This window comes from Labrus bergylta, chromosome 7, assembly GCF_963930695.1.
Source record: "Labrus bergylta chromosome 7, fLabBer1.1, whole genome shotgun sequence".
Lineage (NCBI taxonomy): Eukaryota > Metazoa > Chordata > Actinopteri > Labriformes > Labridae > Labrus > Labrus bergylta.
This window is the reverse complement of record NC_089201.1, coordinates 28606296-28625535: the sequence shown is the minus strand read 5'-3', so window position 1 is coordinate 28625535 and position 19240 is coordinate 28606296. Positions and strand designations below refer to the sequence as shown.

General features: G+C 38.9%; 2 protein-coding genes and 1 long non-coding RNA gene across 4 annotated transcripts in view; 1 reads left to right on the top strand and 2 right to left on the bottom strand.

Moving 5' to 3' along the window:
* Positions 1 to 395, bottom strand: part of LOC114921367 (uncharacterized) — a 28976-nt gene extending 28581 nt beyond the window's left edge. The window contains exon 1 of the long non-coding RNA XR_003809669.2: positions 257 to 395. This is a non-coding gene — a long non-coding RNA (uncharacterized lncRNA). The remainder of the gene's footprint in view (positions 1 to 256) is intronic.
* rasef2 (RAS and EF-hand domain containing 2) lies at positions 17 to 12252 on the top strand. Its single transcript, XM_020654322.3, has 17 exons — positions 17 to 448; positions 2429 to 2581; positions 5375 to 5465; positions 5733 to 5828; positions 7714 to 7791; positions 7877 to 7992; positions 8090 to 8158; positions 8682 to 8763; positions 8890 to 8960; positions 9062 to 9251; positions 9339 to 9440; positions 10641 to 10785; positions 10871 to 10952; positions 11041 to 11155; positions 11258 to 11371; positions 11487 to 11563; positions 11642 to 12252. The coding sequence occupies exons 1-17, from the start codon at positions 132 to 134 to the stop codon at positions 11736 to 11738; spliced, it is 1995 nt and encodes a 664-aa protein (XP_020509978.2). The 5' UTR covers positions 17 to 131; the 3' UTR covers positions 11739 to 12252.
* A 26-nt stretch (positions 12253 to 12278) lies between these two features.
* fkbp16 (FKBP prolyl isomerase 16) overlaps positions 12279 to 19240 on the bottom strand; it is a 33358-nt gene continuing 26396 nt past the window's right edge. For both annotated transcript variants that reach the window (XM_065957301.1, XM_065957302.1), the window contains 5 exons: positions 17355 to 17572; positions 15306 to 15487; positions 15047 to 15124; positions 12765 to 12905; positions 12279 to 12670 (listed from right to left, as the gene is read on the bottom strand). In XM_065957301.1, coding sequence (XP_065813373.1) covers positions 12584 to 12670; positions 12765 to 12905; positions 15047 to 15124; positions 15306 to 15487; positions 17355 to 17572 — 706 coding nt within the window. In that variant the 3' untranslated portion in view covers positions 12279 to 12583. The remainder of the gene's footprint in view (positions 12671 to 12764; positions 12906 to 15046; positions 15125 to 15305; positions 15488 to 17354; positions 17573 to 19240) is intronic.

The following is a 19240-nucleotide window of genomic DNA, read 5'->3' as shown; positions in this document are numbered from 1 at the left end:
AAAAAAAAACCTTCATTGAAAGTTGAACACAGGATTTTATTTGAGTCGTCACGCAGCTGAAGTTTGGTTATCGGATTTTACCGTCACATTTTATCACCTTTGCATGTTCTTTTTTTTTAAAACATTTAATTATGGACAGACCAAGCCTCCGCAGACTGTTTTCTGCGTGTGATGTGAACAAGTCCGGTAAGATAGAGTACGAGGACTTCTGCGTTGTCTGCCAGGAGCTAAACGTCCCCAAAAGTGAAATACAAACCCTGTTCGACAAATTCGACGAGGACCGAGACGGCTCCATCACCTACAGCAAGTTTTCGTCCAGGTTTCGGGAGGTTTCGGAGACTCTTAACTTGGCGTCTTTGGACACCACCGGGTCGACCAGTTACCCGAACAGTCCGTGGGGAGAGTTCCTGTGCAGGATAGATGCCGAGGAGTCCGTCGTCTCTGAAAGGTAGAGTAACATCCGGGCGCTCACTCCATGTTGAGCAGGATTCAGCAGCCAGCCAGCGGCTACTGGGACGTTTGTTTACGTCAGTAACCAACACCTTACGTCAATAGCTGCGGTCCATTTGAACATTATTTATTGGCGTTTTTTTGATACGCCGTACAGAAAAGCTACACATTGTTGGCTATAATATGATGTGACCTATAGATCACAAATGGAATAAAACGTTGTTTAAGGTTAGATAGTTCAGCAGTATTTTTTTTTTTTATTTTTTTTATTATTATTATTATTTTTTATTATTATTTTTTATTATTAATTTAACGTTGACATACTTGATAAAGTAGCCTACACTTATATTTCACTAACAGTTTACCACAACGGTCTCCAGGCAAAGTAAAACCACATTTTTCAAGGTTCACTTTTTGCTTATTATAGGCTCTGTTGTCATGGTGATAGTTGTGTTGGCCCCTTTCTAACATTACAATATTTACGGTCTGTGGTTACAATATGTGCTACTTGTTGTCATGAAAAATAAGAAAATTCCTTTGAGTAGGCTTAAAAATATTAGCTGTTGTTGTTGTTGTTGTTGTTGTTGGCAAACTCACGTTAATACCTTGATTAAGCTAACTTTTAACTTAAAGAGATAGTCATTTAGTCAAAGTAAATACACCTCTGTGGAAGATATTAAAGAAATGGAAAGAATTACATATAGGCTAAGAAACAGAGAAGATGAATTCATGTGTTACTGGAGTAAATGGATAAAGGGAACAGATAAAGTGGAATAATAACAGGTATGTAAATTAAATTATATTAAATTAAGAGAGTAGTGAAGGAACAACCCCCCCCCTCCCCCTCCCTCATTCTATTTACGGTTTTATTTTTTTATTTTTTTTATTTTTATTTTTATTATGATTAGTATTATTTTTTCTTTCTAAATCTTAATTGAATTATATTTTCTCTATTCGTACCTTTTCTTTGGATTTTTATCTATTTTTATTTTATTTCATGTTGTATGTATTCTTGTATGTTTAAAAAATGATATATAAAAATGTGCCAGGATGAACAAAATGTCTGATGAAATATGACAACTTGTAATGAAGTAAAACAGCCTGCAATAAAGTATTAAAAAAAAAAAAAGAAGGAAATACACCTCTCATATAGGCCTCTTATAGGTGTTTAACTAACATAGGTCTAGTATTGCCTCTTCGTAAATAATTATGTCGTTGAATCGAGTTTTGTTTTTATTGCCTTCATGAAAGGAGGCTTTATTGTAGCCTGGAGTAGGCCTACCAAATGACTGGAAACTAAGTGCTTTATTGTTAAATGGGCCTTTTTAAATTCACAAGACTAGAAGGTAGGCGACGAACAGAGAAAGCAACTCTTGAAGTAATATTAAAACTAAAGGAGTGGGAGAGAGAGCTCATAATCATTAACCAGAGTTTTATATTTCTATGTAAGTTAATAGATCAGAAGGTTAATTATTTACAATGAAACTAAAAAGTAAACAAGTTGTAAGATGAAATATATGTAAGATGAAGTGTTTTTTTTCAGACCTTAAAACATACGAACTAGAAAAAGTCTGATTAATGTATCTTCAGGTCATATCCGTATCAGTTGATAAATGAACTGTTTGCACGTCTACCTGTGGCTGAGCCAAACATGTGATTGTCTAATGATGATCCTTAAACACACAATCACATTATTTGTTTAATAAAAGGTTGTCCCTTTCTCAGTATTTAATGCCGGGTTAAGACACAGTAGACCTTATACTTATTAATCTAAATAAAAACTTTTGTTTGACGTTATGAACTGGTTAGGGAGTTGTACAATAAATTGTGTTGTGACCCACTGTTGAACTACTTCCTCCATTGGCCTTCAAGCCCATGAGGGTTGAGTCTGTGACACAAGAAAGATACACTTTTGGGTGGTGTGTGATCACTGACCCGTTCACTGCTGGTAGTAACTATATTTGTTCTCCTCCTTCAGTCTCAAGGAGCAGCTGGCCGAGCTTTACCAGTCCATTCACACCTCTGCAAACATGACTGTGCTGCAGCAGTACGAGGAAATCATCCACTCTCTGCTCAGTCAAAGTCTGGACAGCAAGCTGGAGTGTGAACAGCTGGAGACCAGCTTAAAGCGGTAAATGCAAACCTCAGCTTTTTCAGCTTGTTTAAATGCTTATTAACAATAATTCTACACTAAGTATAAGGACATGGTAATCAAATAACGCTCAAGTTGTGAGAACATCAGTTGTTGGGGTTCACCTCTCAGAATAGTCCTTTCTAAATCCAGAAGGTGTGAATGCTTGTTTTGACTACACTGCTGTGATCGACTGCTGCCCTCTTGTGGCTGTAAACCATATAGACAATAAATAAACCCTGCCACTGACTCCAGTGCATCGACTAACTGCTTGACATTTGTTTGTGATTCTGTGTAAAGAGCAATCCCATGAGTATTCTATTTAGATTTAATATTAGAAACATTGAATATATAAGCAGTTATGGCTGTTTAGACGACACTGTAAACTGGCTAACTAATAACTGAACTGAGATTAATGTGGAAAGAAATGAAAGTGTACCTGGGGATAGATTACCTTAACTGCAGCCAGTGGCATTAAGTTTTCTGAAGTTGTCAACATCTTAGAGGCTTCAATACTTTGTCTTAAAATGAAACACTCTTTTACTTTAATGACGGTTTGGAAATGTATTGAAACTTAAAACAAAACCTTCAGATATTAAGTCGTATTTTTAACCAAATGCTGCTGTGAGCAGAAGAGAATGAGCTCTGTCTCAAATGCACAAATAAGTTAGCCAGTGGCCACGTTTCTTTCTTTGGTCTATTTTCAAAGAGTGTTTTGCTGGAATTTGTGTTCATTCTTTTCTGTAATTAAAGAAAAGAAATGAGCCAGTATTGGGTGTAGGACTTGTCATTTTGTTGCTGCAGTATCATTTGAATTTTACTATTATCCTATCAAGTTTAAATATCTGGTATCAGATCAACCTTATTCCATCTCATTCTCATTATATTTCAGGGATGCCTGAAGGAAACGTCTTCAGATTTTTTAATAAATATCCCATTTGACTCGATGATGAACTGATTTGAACAGGGTGGTCAAAGTTCTTAGTCACAAGACTTAGCTGAAGAATTCATAAGCTATTAGGGGCAAAATGCTCGAACACACGTCAGGCAGCAATTGGTGAATTGTTGATATGTTATAAACAGAAGGTCAACTCCACTGTGACATGTCTTTAAACACTTTTCTGGCACAATTTAATAACTCATGAAACATGAAAGGAAATCCTGCTGACCATATTCCACTTTTGGTCAAATCGTGTATGGGTGACACTAACGGGTGCCAACCTTTTGAGTCTGTGGTAATTGTCCAGATTTTGTGCAGTGTGAGGTAGTTTGTGGAGCACAAGGCTGAACAACTTTGTCTTCTGACATGGCTAGAATTTATATTTTTAAGAAGCTTTTAGTGACTGAAATGTGTCATTTCTTTGTGTTTCTCCAATCGAGCTAACACACTCTTTGACATACTGCAGAACAAGAACAACAAATATTAACAAATTCAAATGATGTACACTGAATATCCTCAGGAAGATCTGTTTGCGTTATTCCTTCCCGAGAAGTCCTCAGTGTTTTGAGTCCAATCCTGTTGTTTATGGATTTGAACATAAAGTAATATGTGAATCCTCTAATCTCATTTCCTCTCGCTGGATGAAAAGCAGGACAGGGAGCCTGCTGTTCATCTCCACCAATGGCTCTGATAAAGATTGAGCTTCAGGTGATAATCATACCAGCATGTGACGCAGGCAGCGCTCTATCACTATGTACACAAGTGAAGAGTGTATGTGTGGAAAGTATTCAGTGGAGTGATACATTTTAACATAGTGATGACTCCAGTTTGACAAGAAAGTGCATTTTTATACATTTTGGTAAACTCCCCTAAAGTCTACATCACAAACCCTACATGAGGACTTATTGGGTTGTAGACGGAAACTGAAGGAGTTGTTAGAGGCATAATTCCATTTTGAATTGAAGGCAGGACAGTGAAGGAGATGCTCTTAAAAAAGTGGTCCTGTTTAGCACATTTTCATATGGCCAGTTACTGAAAAAAGTCAAGAGTCAAGGTGCCATTTTATAAAAAAAGAATCATAACGAGTGATTACAGAGACGAGTGAGTATTAACAAGATACAGAAAAAGGAGAAACATTATTCCTCTCAGGACACGTCTTGAGATCCTGAATGTTTGGTTTGCAGCACATAAAAGATGCCTGACTAAAAAAATTATAATTTAAGATTGATCAGAGTGGTGACTTACAACACTGTAATATAAACTGCTGCTCGTGTGTCAAAGACTTAAAGAACGTTTGATTTCACTCTATAATGATTACCTTTAAATCTATCTTATTATCCGTCACATAGAACCTTTACTTAACTGTTGAATTTTCAGTATTTCACGTGGGAGAGAACGTTGTATCTGAACTATGTTTTTTCTTTCTTTGTTTCCTTCTCCGGTTCAGTTACGGCTCAGAATGAGAAAGGTGACATTCCTTGTATGAGGAAGTAGGAAAACTTAAAAAAAAAAAAAAAAACGGGCCTGTCTTGTTTTTGTTTTAACCCCTTAACAAACTGGCCACCTCTCCATCGATCTATTGTGTTTATATTTTCACCCCCTGGTGATTGAATTCAATTCTTATCTTGACATAAAACTTAATAACATGTGGGGCACTTTAGAGAAAAACTGACTCAGTGATTCCACATGCGGAGTCTGCTTTTCTAATGCTGTTTCTTTCCACTCCCTCCACTCCGGTTGGGTCACATGTTGCCTGACGAGAGAGCAGGACAGTCACAACTGTAGTGAAATCTAGTCTGTTAGAATTGGCATATGAACAGGAGGCATTTCTTTGTGTCTTTTTGTTGAAACAGAGCCGAGGAGATGAACAACAGTCAGCTGACGGAGCTGGAGGAGGATATACAGCAGCAGCTTGCCAGGACAGAGGAGAGGGTGAGAGGCGAGGTGAGTGTTTCAAGTGGATGAAGCTAAGTTTCCTCAATAGACAGTAGACAAAGCAAATAGACTAAAAAGGACTGTACATTTAAAGTTCAACTTTCTACACGTTCTGCATTTGATTCCCGTGGGTCTACCTGTGTCTTTGTTGTGCAGCAGATTGCACATCTCTCTCTGCACAAAGAGCCTCTGTAGAGTCAGATGAAAAGCCTCTCTCTTAAGGCTCGCAGCCAGTCCGCCGCACCCCTCTCACTGCTTTGGTTTCATGTGTTGCAGGAGCGCAAGAAAATGGAGGGAATTTTGGCCACCATGCAGAGGAAGCACCAGAACCAGATCACAGACTTGCACGCAGCTGTGGATCGACTGTTGAAGGTGGGTTTCCCCCACACGTCATGAATTTTGTATTTGAATTTGAATAGGGACGATGCAATTTAACGTAATTTCAATACAAAGCATGAAACTGATGTGCTGCATTAAGAGTATATAGCTATTGCTAATTTCCAACTCATGTCCCCGGTTGGGCCTTTGTGTAAACAAAAAGATTAAAATGTACAACATTCAGTTACATAAAACCCCATAACACCATATGAGGAGACACTCAAATACATATACATGTACAACAATACAAATGCTATAAACCAGTTTAAAATAAAGTTTTAAGGTACAGCTCAGGCTTGCTTTGAGCATTTCACCTGTTTTGTAAAAGATTTTAAGTCCGAGATTAATTTTATTTCAGGTGTTTAATGTGTTCCAGAGTTTACAGCCTTTGATGGAGAAGGCTGATTGACCAAACGTAGATCTACAGTTTCCATTCACAGTGCTTCTTGTTACCCTGTTTCCGCCCTGTCTTTGAACATGTCTTTACTTTGTGCCTCCATGTTGAACAGTTTGAATGAAGATGGCCTTGTGTTTTTTCTCTGTATCGTTAGTGAGAGTGAAGAAAGCAACTCTATCTGAAACACAATACATGAGCTCTTACGCATGCAGCTCTGACTAAATATCTGAGGCTTTCAAATTCCTCACATTCTTTGGAAATCACCTTTCATAATGGATTTTAAAAGACCTCACATCTTGCTCGCTGGTAGAGTATATTCAACGTTAATAAACATGTCAGGATCTATTTGAGGAAAACAGACAGCAGAAGGGGGTCTGAAACTTATCTCAAGTTTCCCCCCACAGTAATTCTAGTTAAAAAGTGTCTTTGTTGCAGCCAGGGGAGAGGGACAGCCAGGAGTTAGTGCTGGAAGCTGCTGCCTGGTCTGGTGTCTCTTAATTATCTTTAAAGCACCAAACAGACTGTTTCTGTTTTGGCAAGCTCATCAACAGACTGCGCAGTGCGTCGCTCTTTCTCTCTCTCATTAAAAGTCTTTGTAGATCACCCATCGAGGATCTCTCTCTCTCTCTCCCTCCCAGCTATCAATTAAAGAAATTCATCCAGATCATCAAAGCAAGAGGATTGTCTTGGTCTGTACCATCTTTAGTGTGTTTTCACTAAAAGAGCAGCATGCTTCACTTAGGTGTCAATTAAAATATGAAAAGTTTGCAGGTGATAGAAGATGATAAAAGAAAAGAGTCACTACTTCAGGTTAGAGGCCCGGTCAAAATGGATTTCCTGCTGCTGCGCCTGAAAGTAATCATAAAGGAGATGTGTCCGTCAGTGTTGGAGCCGTGGATGGATCTATATTGAGTAGGGGGATAGCGGGTCACAGGGGTACATGGGTGCACACCAATTCAGATGAATAGTAGGGGAAACACTGTGAATGTATATGTGGTCTTTTTTTCTCAACAGCTTTAAATAACATGAAACAAAAGACAAGTCAGCAGAATAATCGTGTTTAAAGTTAAATGTCTGTTGGATATTTGTCAGTTTATAATCTCATTTTAGATTGTAGGTTATTACTGACACGGGGCTTCTGCATCTGCAAGAGGGCACAAATTGTCATTTTTAAATCAATAAAATATTTAATAGCACTTTGTTGGTTAATACGCAGGAATAGACATAACTTAGGATACATTTTTAGTATTCAGCAGTAAGTACGCTGAAACTAACATGAAAGTTTAAAAAGTAACAAAAAGGAAAATCCTTATTCAATTATGTGTTTGTTGTTTATTTTTCTATTAGTTGGGCTACAATTTACACACGTGCATTTCTAACTGAGCCTGCCCTTGTTTTTTTAGCCAATAGATAGAACCACATAAATAATGAAAATAAATCCCTTATGAACTGGTCTGTTTATGATTACTGTTTGTCCTCCAGAACCAAGAGGACTCCGATTTCAACGAATCAAAGGAGGAGATGACCCGACTGAACAGACACATCAGCAATCTGAGCGAGGTAATAAGGAGTTCTGGTTTTATTCAATGTTTATTCATGTTTTTGTATAGAATTGTTTCTGTTAATCACACTTTCTCCTCAAAAGGAAAATGAGCAGCTGCGAGGGTCTCTGCTGCAAGCCCAGACAAACATCGCCATCCTGCACTCAGACCTGGACAAGCTGAAGAACATGTATGCAGACCAGAAAGCTCAGCATGACAGGTGAGGCAGCATCTCAAAGATCACGTCAGGCATAACACCAAAACATAATCCAGGAATAAGATCAGCAGCACAACATGTCACTTGTATTTCTTGGCAGAGAAACAGAAGAACTGAGGAGGATGACTGAGGAATACCAGTCCTACTCCAGCCAGATTCAGGTTCTCCAGTATGTCTGTTTTTCACAACATCTTTTTTTATCTGCTGTGGACGTTTAGGGAGGGGGTTTCATGAAGAAAAAGTCACTTCAAGTCCAATTTAAAACCCTTCAATAACACCCTCTTTTACAAATGTAATTATGTAATGTAATTATAAAAATAATGAACGGTTGTATTTATGTTCCATTGAAAACCTTCACATGTTCATTATATTTCTAGATATTCTAATTATCTTGTGAGTTAAAAACATGTATAAGTGCTTGTATTAGCTTATTAAAGTAAAAATAATGGGAGGTTTTACACACATTTAAAATGTATTTTTGCTGTTTGTGTGAACTACTCCTTTAGTTCACAAGGTTTCAGTATTTAGAGGACGATCATGAGGTAAACTTAGTCAACTCTTGAATACCTAGTGGTGTCTTTATTGTAAATGTTTGCTTACTCTGCAGCCTGGAGTCCATCCAGCTGTAAAATGTAAATGTCACTGCACTTATCTGGCCCTGTCTTCTCGTTCTTCCTTGAATCCATAATTAGGGAAATGAACAAAAACCTGTATGACAGTAACGACGGGCTGCGCTCTGCTTTAGCCACTGAAGCCGTTGCAGCTAAAAGGAGGGTAAGTCACTCTTTCCTCACCCCCCCTCCGGTTTTACAGAACATCAGATAAAAGCTGACAGTAAATTGTTTTCCACTAGTTCCAAGTGTAAAGTTTCCTACCTGACATTCCTAATCTGCTCAGCAGCTGTCGCCGCAAAATGAAATCCCCGCCCGGAGGATGAAACCGCTCCGACAGAGCACACTCAACCAGGGCAGGTATAGAAAGTTTTGTACACACCTCTGTGGATCTGCAGATCGATCTCAGCGAGTTAAATTGTCACTACTGAAGCCAGTGTTGTTTTCTGATCTGTGTGCAGCTCAGAGCTGGATTCAAGCAAAACCACCTACTCTCACGTGGCCTCCTGGGCTGATAAGTACCTGGACAGCGGCGTGGCCCTGCCGATGGAAACGACCGACAGCGCAGGCAGCGATTACGACAGCGAGGACAACGGGAGCCTGCCAGAAACTGTTCACCACAGTTACTCGTGTGCCCCTTCCGATGTGGAGGTCAGAATGGATTCAAAGGGTCCTGACAGAAAACTCAAAACGTGCTGTTGAGTTGTAACTTCAAATGAGTGTTTTCTTTCTTCACAGATATCAGAAGTGAAATCTGAAGCTGCTCTCTCTGTGACTCCAAGTCGGGCGAGCTCCATTGCATCATCACTGCGAAGACGTCTGTCTGCATTTTCCTCAAAGGTAACACGGCCTCTTGCAGGAAGCAGTGGTTTTACGAGAACCTCTTTAAGTCTCAGTTAAAAATAGAAAACATTTGATCATTTTTTTGTTCTTTTGAAGACTGTCAGAGGCTCTAAACTCTTTTTGTTTTGTGACACCTTTAAATAAAACATTTCAGGTCTTTAGTCATTTTAGAAGACTAAGTAAGTTGCAGAAATATGTATCTCTCACACTGACTCTGAAACTCTTAAAGTCTTTATATGTGATTTTTCACACTTAAATATAATAGAAATCAAGTATATCCTCTGAAAATAACTCTGTGAGTCATGACTGTCTACAATGGGTGTAACACCCGAGTCCCACTGTCTGTGATGTTTTCAGAGTTTTCAGAGTCCTATCTTCAGTTTGTTTACATCGCCCGGACGGCCGGCTGACTCCTCCCCTCACGTATAAAAGTTGTTTAATTGAGGGACTAGAGAAAAGAAGAATAACATACTGTACTCACTGCTTAACTGTGTTTCTAGATCACGCTCATTTCAGGTAAATTTACATGCAGTGTGAAGATACGATCGCTAGCATTAGCATGCTAACACAACAATTGAGAGTTGTTTTGGTTTCATGCTGGTGCTCAAGGGCGACATCTGCTGGATCAAAAAATCGCATATAAAGCCTTTAATGCAGATTCCAGACCTCAGGTTAGGAAGGAAAAATGTAACAACAGCATCAGCGCCAAACTGTAATTCATCTAGTCTTTAAGTTACTGTCCAATGACGTGCTCACATTTCAATCAAGACATGTTTAACTATTAACTGGGCAAACATATTTATCAATGATAGCAGTATCACTCCATTCATCTCACCAAGCTGCTTTTTCTAAGTTTGAACAGCATTAAGATGCTTTAATTATGTTTACATGATCTTATTATAAGAGTTTATTGAAATCCTGTCAAAAATAAGAATAATGTTGAATTCCAACCAATGAAATGCATCATTTTAAACTAAATTCCTCCAGATTAAGTTGTCTATTAGATTACAAGCAATTCAATTTCCACTAGTGAGGTTTTTTTTTTTTTTGTGAGTTTTTAACAAAATTCAAGAATAAAAGTTCCTTCCCAGTAAAATCCTTGCTTACTGTTGTCTTGTCTTTATAGTAAAAGGTACAATACACAGTCATCTCCCCATATTTAGGCTAACCTTTGTCATCTTTTGTTCCATTCTGGAGCCTTTAGAAGCGGACATAGAAGAGACCGGGGAACCTGCTCCAATGTACCGCCTGGTTTTAGCTGGAGACGCGGGATCTGGGAAGTCCAGTTTCCTGCTGAGACTGACGCTCAACGAGTTCAGAGGAGACATCCAGACAACCCTGGGTGAGTGTAGACACATCGTCACATTTTAATCAAACACAAAATCATCTTAGTGTCAGAGATGATAAATCTGCTCGTTGTTTCTCAGGAGTTGACTTCCAGATGAAGAAGTTGCTGGTGGACGGAGCAACGACAAATCTGCAGATATGGGACACAGCTGGGCAGGAGAGGTAACGGCCACTGTGTCATCATGCTGCTCCTTTTTGGAACAAACGAATGGTGCAACTCTGAACTTTTTTTTTTAAACTGTTACTGTAGGTTTCGTAGCATCGCCAGGTCCTATTTCCGTAAAGCTCATGGAGTCCTGCTCCTCTACGATGTGACTTCAGAGAGCAGCTTTCTTAACGTCAGAGCGTGGATGGATCAGATCCATGTAAGTGTTAAAATCAATGACATAGAATGACCCAGCCCCCCCCCTCCCAAAAAGAAAAGCAGGAGGTGTATTTCATAGTTACCTTTTTTTGTTTTCATTCAGGATTCAACAGACGAAAAAATCCCCATGTGTGTTATTGGAAACAAGGTGGACCTCCGGGAGCAGCTCCCAGAAAAGAAGTGTGTGAGCAGCCTGCACGGAGAGAAGTTGGCAAAGGTGTGCAACTTTTCATTTTCTCCACTGATGAAAACGTGTTTATACTGACACTAAAGCCTCCCAGGTGTGTCAATAAACTGAGCGCACTCAGCCATGTCGATGCTTTTGCTTGCAGACGTACGGCGCCTTGTTCTGTGAAACGAGTGCCAAAGAGGGAACCAACGTCGTGGAGGCCGTGCTTCATCTAGCCAGGTAGGAGGGCCAAAGACACAGACACAGTTTGAAGTGTTTGTCCTTTTACTTTGACCTGTTTTTTTTATCTGCTCACAGAGAGGTAAAGAAAAGTTTCATCCAGAGGCGGCAGTCCCACTCCCAGCTCCGACTGAGTCCGTTCAACCAGAAGAAGAGTCCGAGCGGCTGCTGTTGATGGTACAGGACGGACGAAAGAAATCTAAGGAGCCAATGAAGGACCAAGTGTTTTTGTACTGAGATGAAGACTGTTTTTTTGTTTTTTTTGCAAAGAACATTTTTAACCTTTTGAATTTTTAACTCTCAAGTACGACGGAGGATTAGGGCCATGTTAAAAAAATATATATATTTTTTTTAATTTTGAGATTAACTTTAATCTCAATTTTTTTTTTTTTTTTTTTTTTTTTTTTAAACGTGGCCCTAATCCTCCATCGTACTCAAGCGTTCAACGTATTTCTTAAATGTTATTTCCATGATCAAAGTGAAGATTGCACAAATATAAATACTTATAATGAGATTATAATACAGTTTGTAGGTTTTTTATTTATTTGGAAGTTAAATAAATGTAAATAAATAAAGGAAATTGTGATATTTTTATCGGTTTTTCTGGGGTGACAAAAACAACAGATGTTTTTTTTTTCAAACATTTTTTATTAAGCATCATCGTGAGAAATAAAACTTTGCAGTTTCAACTTCAATTGGTAATTTATCAAACAAAATGACTTCTTTTTTTTTCCTGTGATAACTTTTCCCTTCAAATACAGACACATAATTGGATATATAAATTATAAAAACTTCAGAAATCTCTCCTGTTATAGAAGAATTGATGTTGTACATTCACAGTTATACTAAATACTGAACCTCTTTCAGAGATCCATTTTTTGTACAGTGTGAGAATCCTTCAGTCAAAAAACTCTTACGAGATTAACTGACCTAAGAGGACAGGAGACCAAACCCTGCAACCTGCACGCGATGAAGAGGATGATGCTGACGTTGAGGATTGAGAGCTCCCTGCAGTGGTTTTCAGTTTCTTGCAGTCAGAACCATTGACGTCACTAAGCTGCCCAAGGCCACAACCAGAGCTCCCAGTATAAACTTCCAGGAAAGTCCCTAAAACAACAACAACAACAACAGAGAAAAGTGAAACTCCAGCACGTTGTTATCAGAACAACACATACCTAACATGTTTCTGTTGGTTGCTTACAGATCGCTCTCTTTTCCTAGAAGGAATCAGGAAAGGTGTGATGTTGTCCCCGAGCATCTCGGCTGGTTTTGGTTTCCACCCCTGAATGTCTTGCCCTCCAGACTGCCTTTTGACCAGTTTAGACAATTCTGCGTGGATCGCCTGAAGAAAAGTAGGGAGAAAAAAATAAAAAAAGAGTTTATATGTCCTGTTAAAAAAAAGCTGCTTGCTTCATCTGAAAACCTCTGATTGACAAATGATGTGTTGCAGTTCTAAAAAATGTCCAGCAGGGGACAGCAGAGGTCTGAAACAAAAAGCACTGATGAGTTGAAGCCACAGAATCATTTGAATCAATATTTTATCTTTTGACCTAATGTCCAAACAAAGTGATTGATATTATATCTGTGAATAATGTCTCATAAGAGGGTGTGAATTGTTCTTGTGAGCGGTTCTTTTCCACTCACTTCATTACTTCATCGTCTTTTGTGATCGTCTACGATTGCAGTACAAAAAACTTTTCCCACAGAAGCTAAAATCAGTTTTCTCCAACGTTATTTAATCCAGCCTTGAGACGAGGGTGTAATTACCAAAGAAGAAGATATTTTGGTTTTTGTCTAGACAAGCGCAGACGTAGTTGTGTTGGTGGCAGTGTGCCCTATGGGTCAGAGGCCACTGGAGTAACTGGGAACAGTGTGTCGAAAACAGCTGATGGAGATGCTCGCCTCAAACTCAGCCTGCAGCGAGTGAAACCAGAGAGCCTCAAATGATGTTTGAAAAAAAATGTCTTCATTTCTGAAAACAGAAAACGTTTACACAGTGTGGACTTGTTGCTCTCGGGGGTCGACTCTGGCTCTCTCTCTCTCTCTCTCACCTTCACTTTAATACTTTTGGTGCGCCGAGCATTTGGTCCAAACAATACTCAGCTCACACACGTTATTTTTACTGTCGTTGCCGGACATCTCAGAGAGCAGTGTGGTCACATCTGCAGACTGCCAGATGTGCAGTTTGCTCAGAGTATTTGGCAGCATTAGAAGAACCACACAAACAAGACAGAACAGGCCCTCTGGAACAGAAGCAGCTCAGTGGGATAACAAGCGAGGCGTCTCTTGTCCTTTCTTAATGTGTAAACAAATGAGTTGGGGGTTTTTGAATTCTGGACACTTTCATATTGCACATGAAGGGGGGGGTTCTTCTTGAAGGAGGTGAGCAGCACCTCCAAAAATGTTTTCTGGTAACTGAAAAGATGCAATACAAAAAACAAGCTGTTGTGAAATTTGAAGGAGTGGATGAGGTTGAGAGGAAACTGTGAATAATATGTTTATAATGAGGCCGTAAATCAAATTAATTGTATTCAAACTTATAACATTAGACTTCAAGATTTTGTTTTGACTGGATGGAGATTTAATGTAATACTGTTTTCAACAGGTATTACTCTCAGAATATATTTAAATGGACTGAGACTATTAACTGAAATTTATGGTAACATTTTGTTTTTATTTTGTTTGGTCTTGTGTTGGTTTCTAAAAGCCTCATTGATTTATGAATTTACTTAACTGCTCTGTTAGTGCTTGACTTTGGTCCAAACTAAATTTGATCAGAGTTTTTTTTTCGATTGTTTGCGACCTCAAAGCAGTGATAGGTCTGTTTTTTCCAGGTGGCAGCAGCTAGGGAGGACGACTCTTTTTCTGTTGGATTTCACAGCACTTGTGTCCGGGTGTAAAAACTGTTTAAACAAATATAACAAATACTTTATGCTGGACAAAAATTACCAACCATACCTTTAAAGCTTAAAGGTGCACTATGGAGTTTTGGTAGAGAAATGTGAAAGTTGGAGAAATGTACAGATTATGTACGATATGTTCATAACTCTAAACACAAACTGCCCTGAAACTGACAATTTGGTCTCTGGAAAACTGTTGGAAGATAAAACGCTATGTGAGAAGTTATGGTGGTGGGCCCGCAAGAGTGAAACTGTAACTCTCCTGGTAGCTTTAAAGCTCCAAACATTTTTTCCTTTGAATAAAGTTTGTGTATTTAGTTCAGAAACAGCATAGAATTGTTTCCCTTCTCCAACTTTGAAATGTAACTACCAAATCTACATAGTGCACCTTTAAAGTTGTGCATTAAAAGTGAAAGGTGGGTAAAGTTATATGTCTACTATGAACTCAGCTAAGTCAGTGCACTTCTCTCTGAGTGGTGTAGCTACCTTTTTGGAGGTTTATTTTGTTTAACAAATAACAGACATATGGCTCTATGTGTGTGACAGGGAGAGAGGACGGACCAGCTCTCCCACATAATCTCACCTTGGTGGTTGGCTCCAGTTTCAAGGCCCTTTTGAGCACCTCCATGGCCTCTTTGTATTCACCTTTGTCTGACAGGAGCTGAAGGAGGAAAACCAAAAGTGTGAGCAGTGCAGCAGGAACATGTTACTCAAAACAGGCAAGAGAGTCTAGATAAGAAGAATGAAGCAACAATTTGTTGTCAATCTCAATCCATATTATGTATTATTATAAATGTTCAAATCATGATGTATTCATTTGGGGAAAAGGATTGGGTCCTCACCTTCCCAGCCCTGAAAAGGGCCTTGACGTTGTTGGGCTCCAGGGTCAGGACATCTTGGCTCGTGCGCAGAGCGTCATCAAACTGCTCCAGTTTGAGTTGAGCGGCGGCCAGATTGTTTAAACACTTCACTCTGTAGTCCTTCACCTCCTCCTCTTCTGCCTTCACACCGACATCACTGCCATCTGTGCAGAGACACAAACACACACAACCTCTGATGTTTACTTAACTACTTAAGTTAATAAGATGACAAAAAGTAGTTGACACACACACACACACACACACACACACACAAGAAAAGTAGAAGGGACTGACCATGAAGAGTGCAGAATATAAAAAAATATTACAACTTTTCCAGAAAAACTCTCATTGGAATTGACAGATCACATTCTGTTTTTCCGTTCAGTTGGATATTGTGTGTCAGTCCCGGCTGTAACAACAGTATGGTTTCATCATTAGACACAAATATGTCCAGCTGAATGCAGCAGTGACCCAGGTAATGAGCACATGTTAGTGAAAAGGAATTTTTAAACCATACCCAGAGCATGATAGGTGACCTATATTAGCAGCCAAAGACCACATCTGTGTGTGTGTGCACATAGATTTAGAAAATGAATTCACCCTTTCAGCAGATACAGGGCAAGATTCAAGTAAATCAGGTTTATTGTTTTTGTCTTATACAAGTCCAATCTTGAGCCTCCTTTCAGCTGAGTTTCTGGTCTTTACTAATTCCTGAATGAAAGACATTACAGTCAGCTGATAGTTTACTCTGCCTATACCTGACTGTTGGTACTCAGCTGATAATATACAGTGTTGTTTTCACTGAGGACAGCTGCTTACTGTGGCTGAAAACAAGTTAATGAGAGCAGAGAAGTAAAAAAAGACCACAGCTTAAATAGCAAAAGCCAGGGTAAGCTTTAAGGGAGAATGCAGAGTGAGGTGAATATTCTGGGTCTAGATTTCTTCAGAAGGAGCAAGTTCTTCGACATAACTTAAAACCTTTTTTAAGTTTAAAAAAGTTCAGGTTTAAGCTCCAAATTCCTTTTCTCTGAATGTTGAATTCTACATTTGCGATTATTGATTATTTAATTTTATGTTATTTTTCTGGTGAAATAACTTGAATCTGTGAAATGCTCAGACCAAATTTTTCTCTTTCTCTCTCTGACTGTTTTTTTCTCTCCCTCCCTCTCTCTCTCTCTCTTTCTTTCTTTTTTCCAAATGTATTTAAAGATAAGCAGAATAAATGCTTCAATTAGATGTTTTCTACTTCACTGTACGTACATAAGGTTTGGTAATTGGTGAAATCATGAGACAATTAAAAGATTTAATTTCTAGTGAGAGAGAGCCTGTTTAGTGGCAAATTATAAATTATGAATCAACTCCAGGGGTTTGATAACCTCCTAATATCATGAATCACATTTCTAAAATAAGTACCAAAATGACTCCCAAAGTACTGAAGATGTTGGTGCCTATATGCTTTAATGTTTATTTGTTGTCTTCTCAAACTCTAATTGCACCATCTTGATGCCCTGATGAACTCCTCTTCTCCGATCCAACATGATTCAGCTCACTGGTCCATCGTGCATTGACACATTATGAAGCAGTTCATGTTTCTCTCCTCACTCACTTGTTCAGGCACATTTCCCTCACAGGCCCGCCCTGCCTTGTCAATGATTGGAGTGATTAAGGACGTGGAAATCACATCAGAGTTGATAAGCTCCGATTATGCAAAAGAATTAAGCACAAACATTACTGGAGGCACTCTGCTCGGAGAGATGTGTCTCTGCATGGTGACAGAGTGATTAGTGTGGTGACAGACTTAAGGGAGCACTGATCTGTTATGTCATTACGGGCTCAAATTGGTGTTGAAATGTGTTTCTGACTCTTTATAAATTCCCCTTTTTAACCTTAGATGCATATGTGTGTGCATGTTTGCACACTGTTTCCATTTTTCTCCTTTTCCATGCACACAACTCTTACAACAGATTTCTAGTAAATGCAACCAGGTGGAATATTTCCTATGAATAAAATCAGGCTGTGATGCTGGGATACCTCTGCTCTGTGTGGTCAGCACATCTAAAGCCATGCAATAGGCTCTGGCAGCCATGCTGTATTCCTCCCTCTGGAAATGAAAGTTCCCTCGCTCTCGTTTCTGGTTGCCGATGCGAATGCGGTCGGCGACAGGCAGAGTGAAGGGGTCTGGTTTCTCTCTGATGTCCAGCAGCTGCAGCTGATAGAGTAAAGGAGCCCAAGCTGGAATATCAGGCTCCCTGCATGGAAACAAAGACAAAAAAAAACCACAGGTGCATGATCTATTTGATCACAGAGTAAAGGAGCTGAGGAGCAAAGGAGAAGCTCAGAGTTGACTTGGGGTCGGATCTTTGAAAGGTCATCATCAAATCGGTCAAGAAATCAATTTGTTTGATTTCTTGACCGATTGACCGAAGTGTGACAGAAACGAGCTTTACAGCGTCACGCATGCAATGGGATGAAATGTGGAAAAATGTGAAATATAGAAATATTAAATCCATTAATACTGTACTGAAAAAAGTTTTGTGCGAAAGGTTTAAAACCATTCTATTTTTTTGTTTCTTAAAAAAGTATATAATAATCATCTTCTCCTCAAGCAGCAGTGGTTGTGGAGGACAACATCATTTTTCTTTGGTCCTATCAAGATCTAAATGTACACAAAAAAAATCATTGGTGACTAAGCAATGATAGTTTAACAACACAAATAATTCATAGGTTGTTGTATCATGGACCCCACACTATATAGACAGCCAACAGCTGGTTTCAAACACTTCCTGTAAACTCTCCGTCAGCCACAAACCCACATGTCTGCTGCTCTACAAACCTGAATTACATTACATCTGCACCTTTTTTTTTTTTTTTTTTGCTTTCAAATCTCATCAACCTCCAAATGACAACAAGATATCTTGAATTTTAAAAATGACATCACTGGAACTCCCCAACTACCACTGAGACATCCACACGGATCCATCCAGACTCAGATGTTGACCCAGATGTTTAAAAGTTGTTCTTTCCCCCATTTCAAAACCAACTCTAATCACAACAGCCTTCTGATGTGCACATGTAATGTTGTGTTTTTGTACTGATGTGTCCTTGTCTGAATGAATTTGTATGTATATGTTAACGGCATTTGTAGAATAGTGACTTCTAAACATGCAGTGCAACATCCAGTCGAGTTGGATTTTAAATGCATTCTTCTGAAGCGGCACAGAAAAGAAAATCATGGACCATTAATCACAGAACAGTGTTTTATGTACCTCTATATTTGAACTAAAAATGTGCAGAGCTGTTTTATACACACAAGTGGTTCACCTCACACAGGCGCTCTTTGAAAAGTGGTTGAAAACATTTTGAATCTTAAGTTAAAATAAAGTATACAAGTGATTATAATCCAACATTTGCAGCATTACAGGTCATCCAAAAGAAAGCTTTTTTTTTTTTTCTGAGCCGGCGGTTTTATTTGAAATGTTTACATTTTGAAATGTAATGTAAAACAGCAGCAGCATTTTTTTCTCACGCTCAGACGTGACTAGTGGACATTTAGATACATCTGCTGTGGTCTTTCATCTGCCCTCAGGAGGAACATTCCTCAGAGCAATGACTCGATGGAGCCGAACATTTTCCAGTTGAATCAGAAATCATGAAGTCTTCCACCAGGACATCTTCAAAGACTAATACAAACATTTTGATCCCACAGCTCCGCTGAATACTTGCGGTTTGTGACACGGCCTCCTCTTGAGTGTTTCAAATAAACGTGGACAAACATGAAGCTGCATACCAGCAGGAAAACACAGAGGGGGAATTTAAGATATAAAGTCAGGTTTTCTTTCATGACAAAGTTTTTTTTTTTTTTTATTGGACAATCTTTGATGGCTGCTCTTCTTTTAGATTAATCTCCACTGAATTCA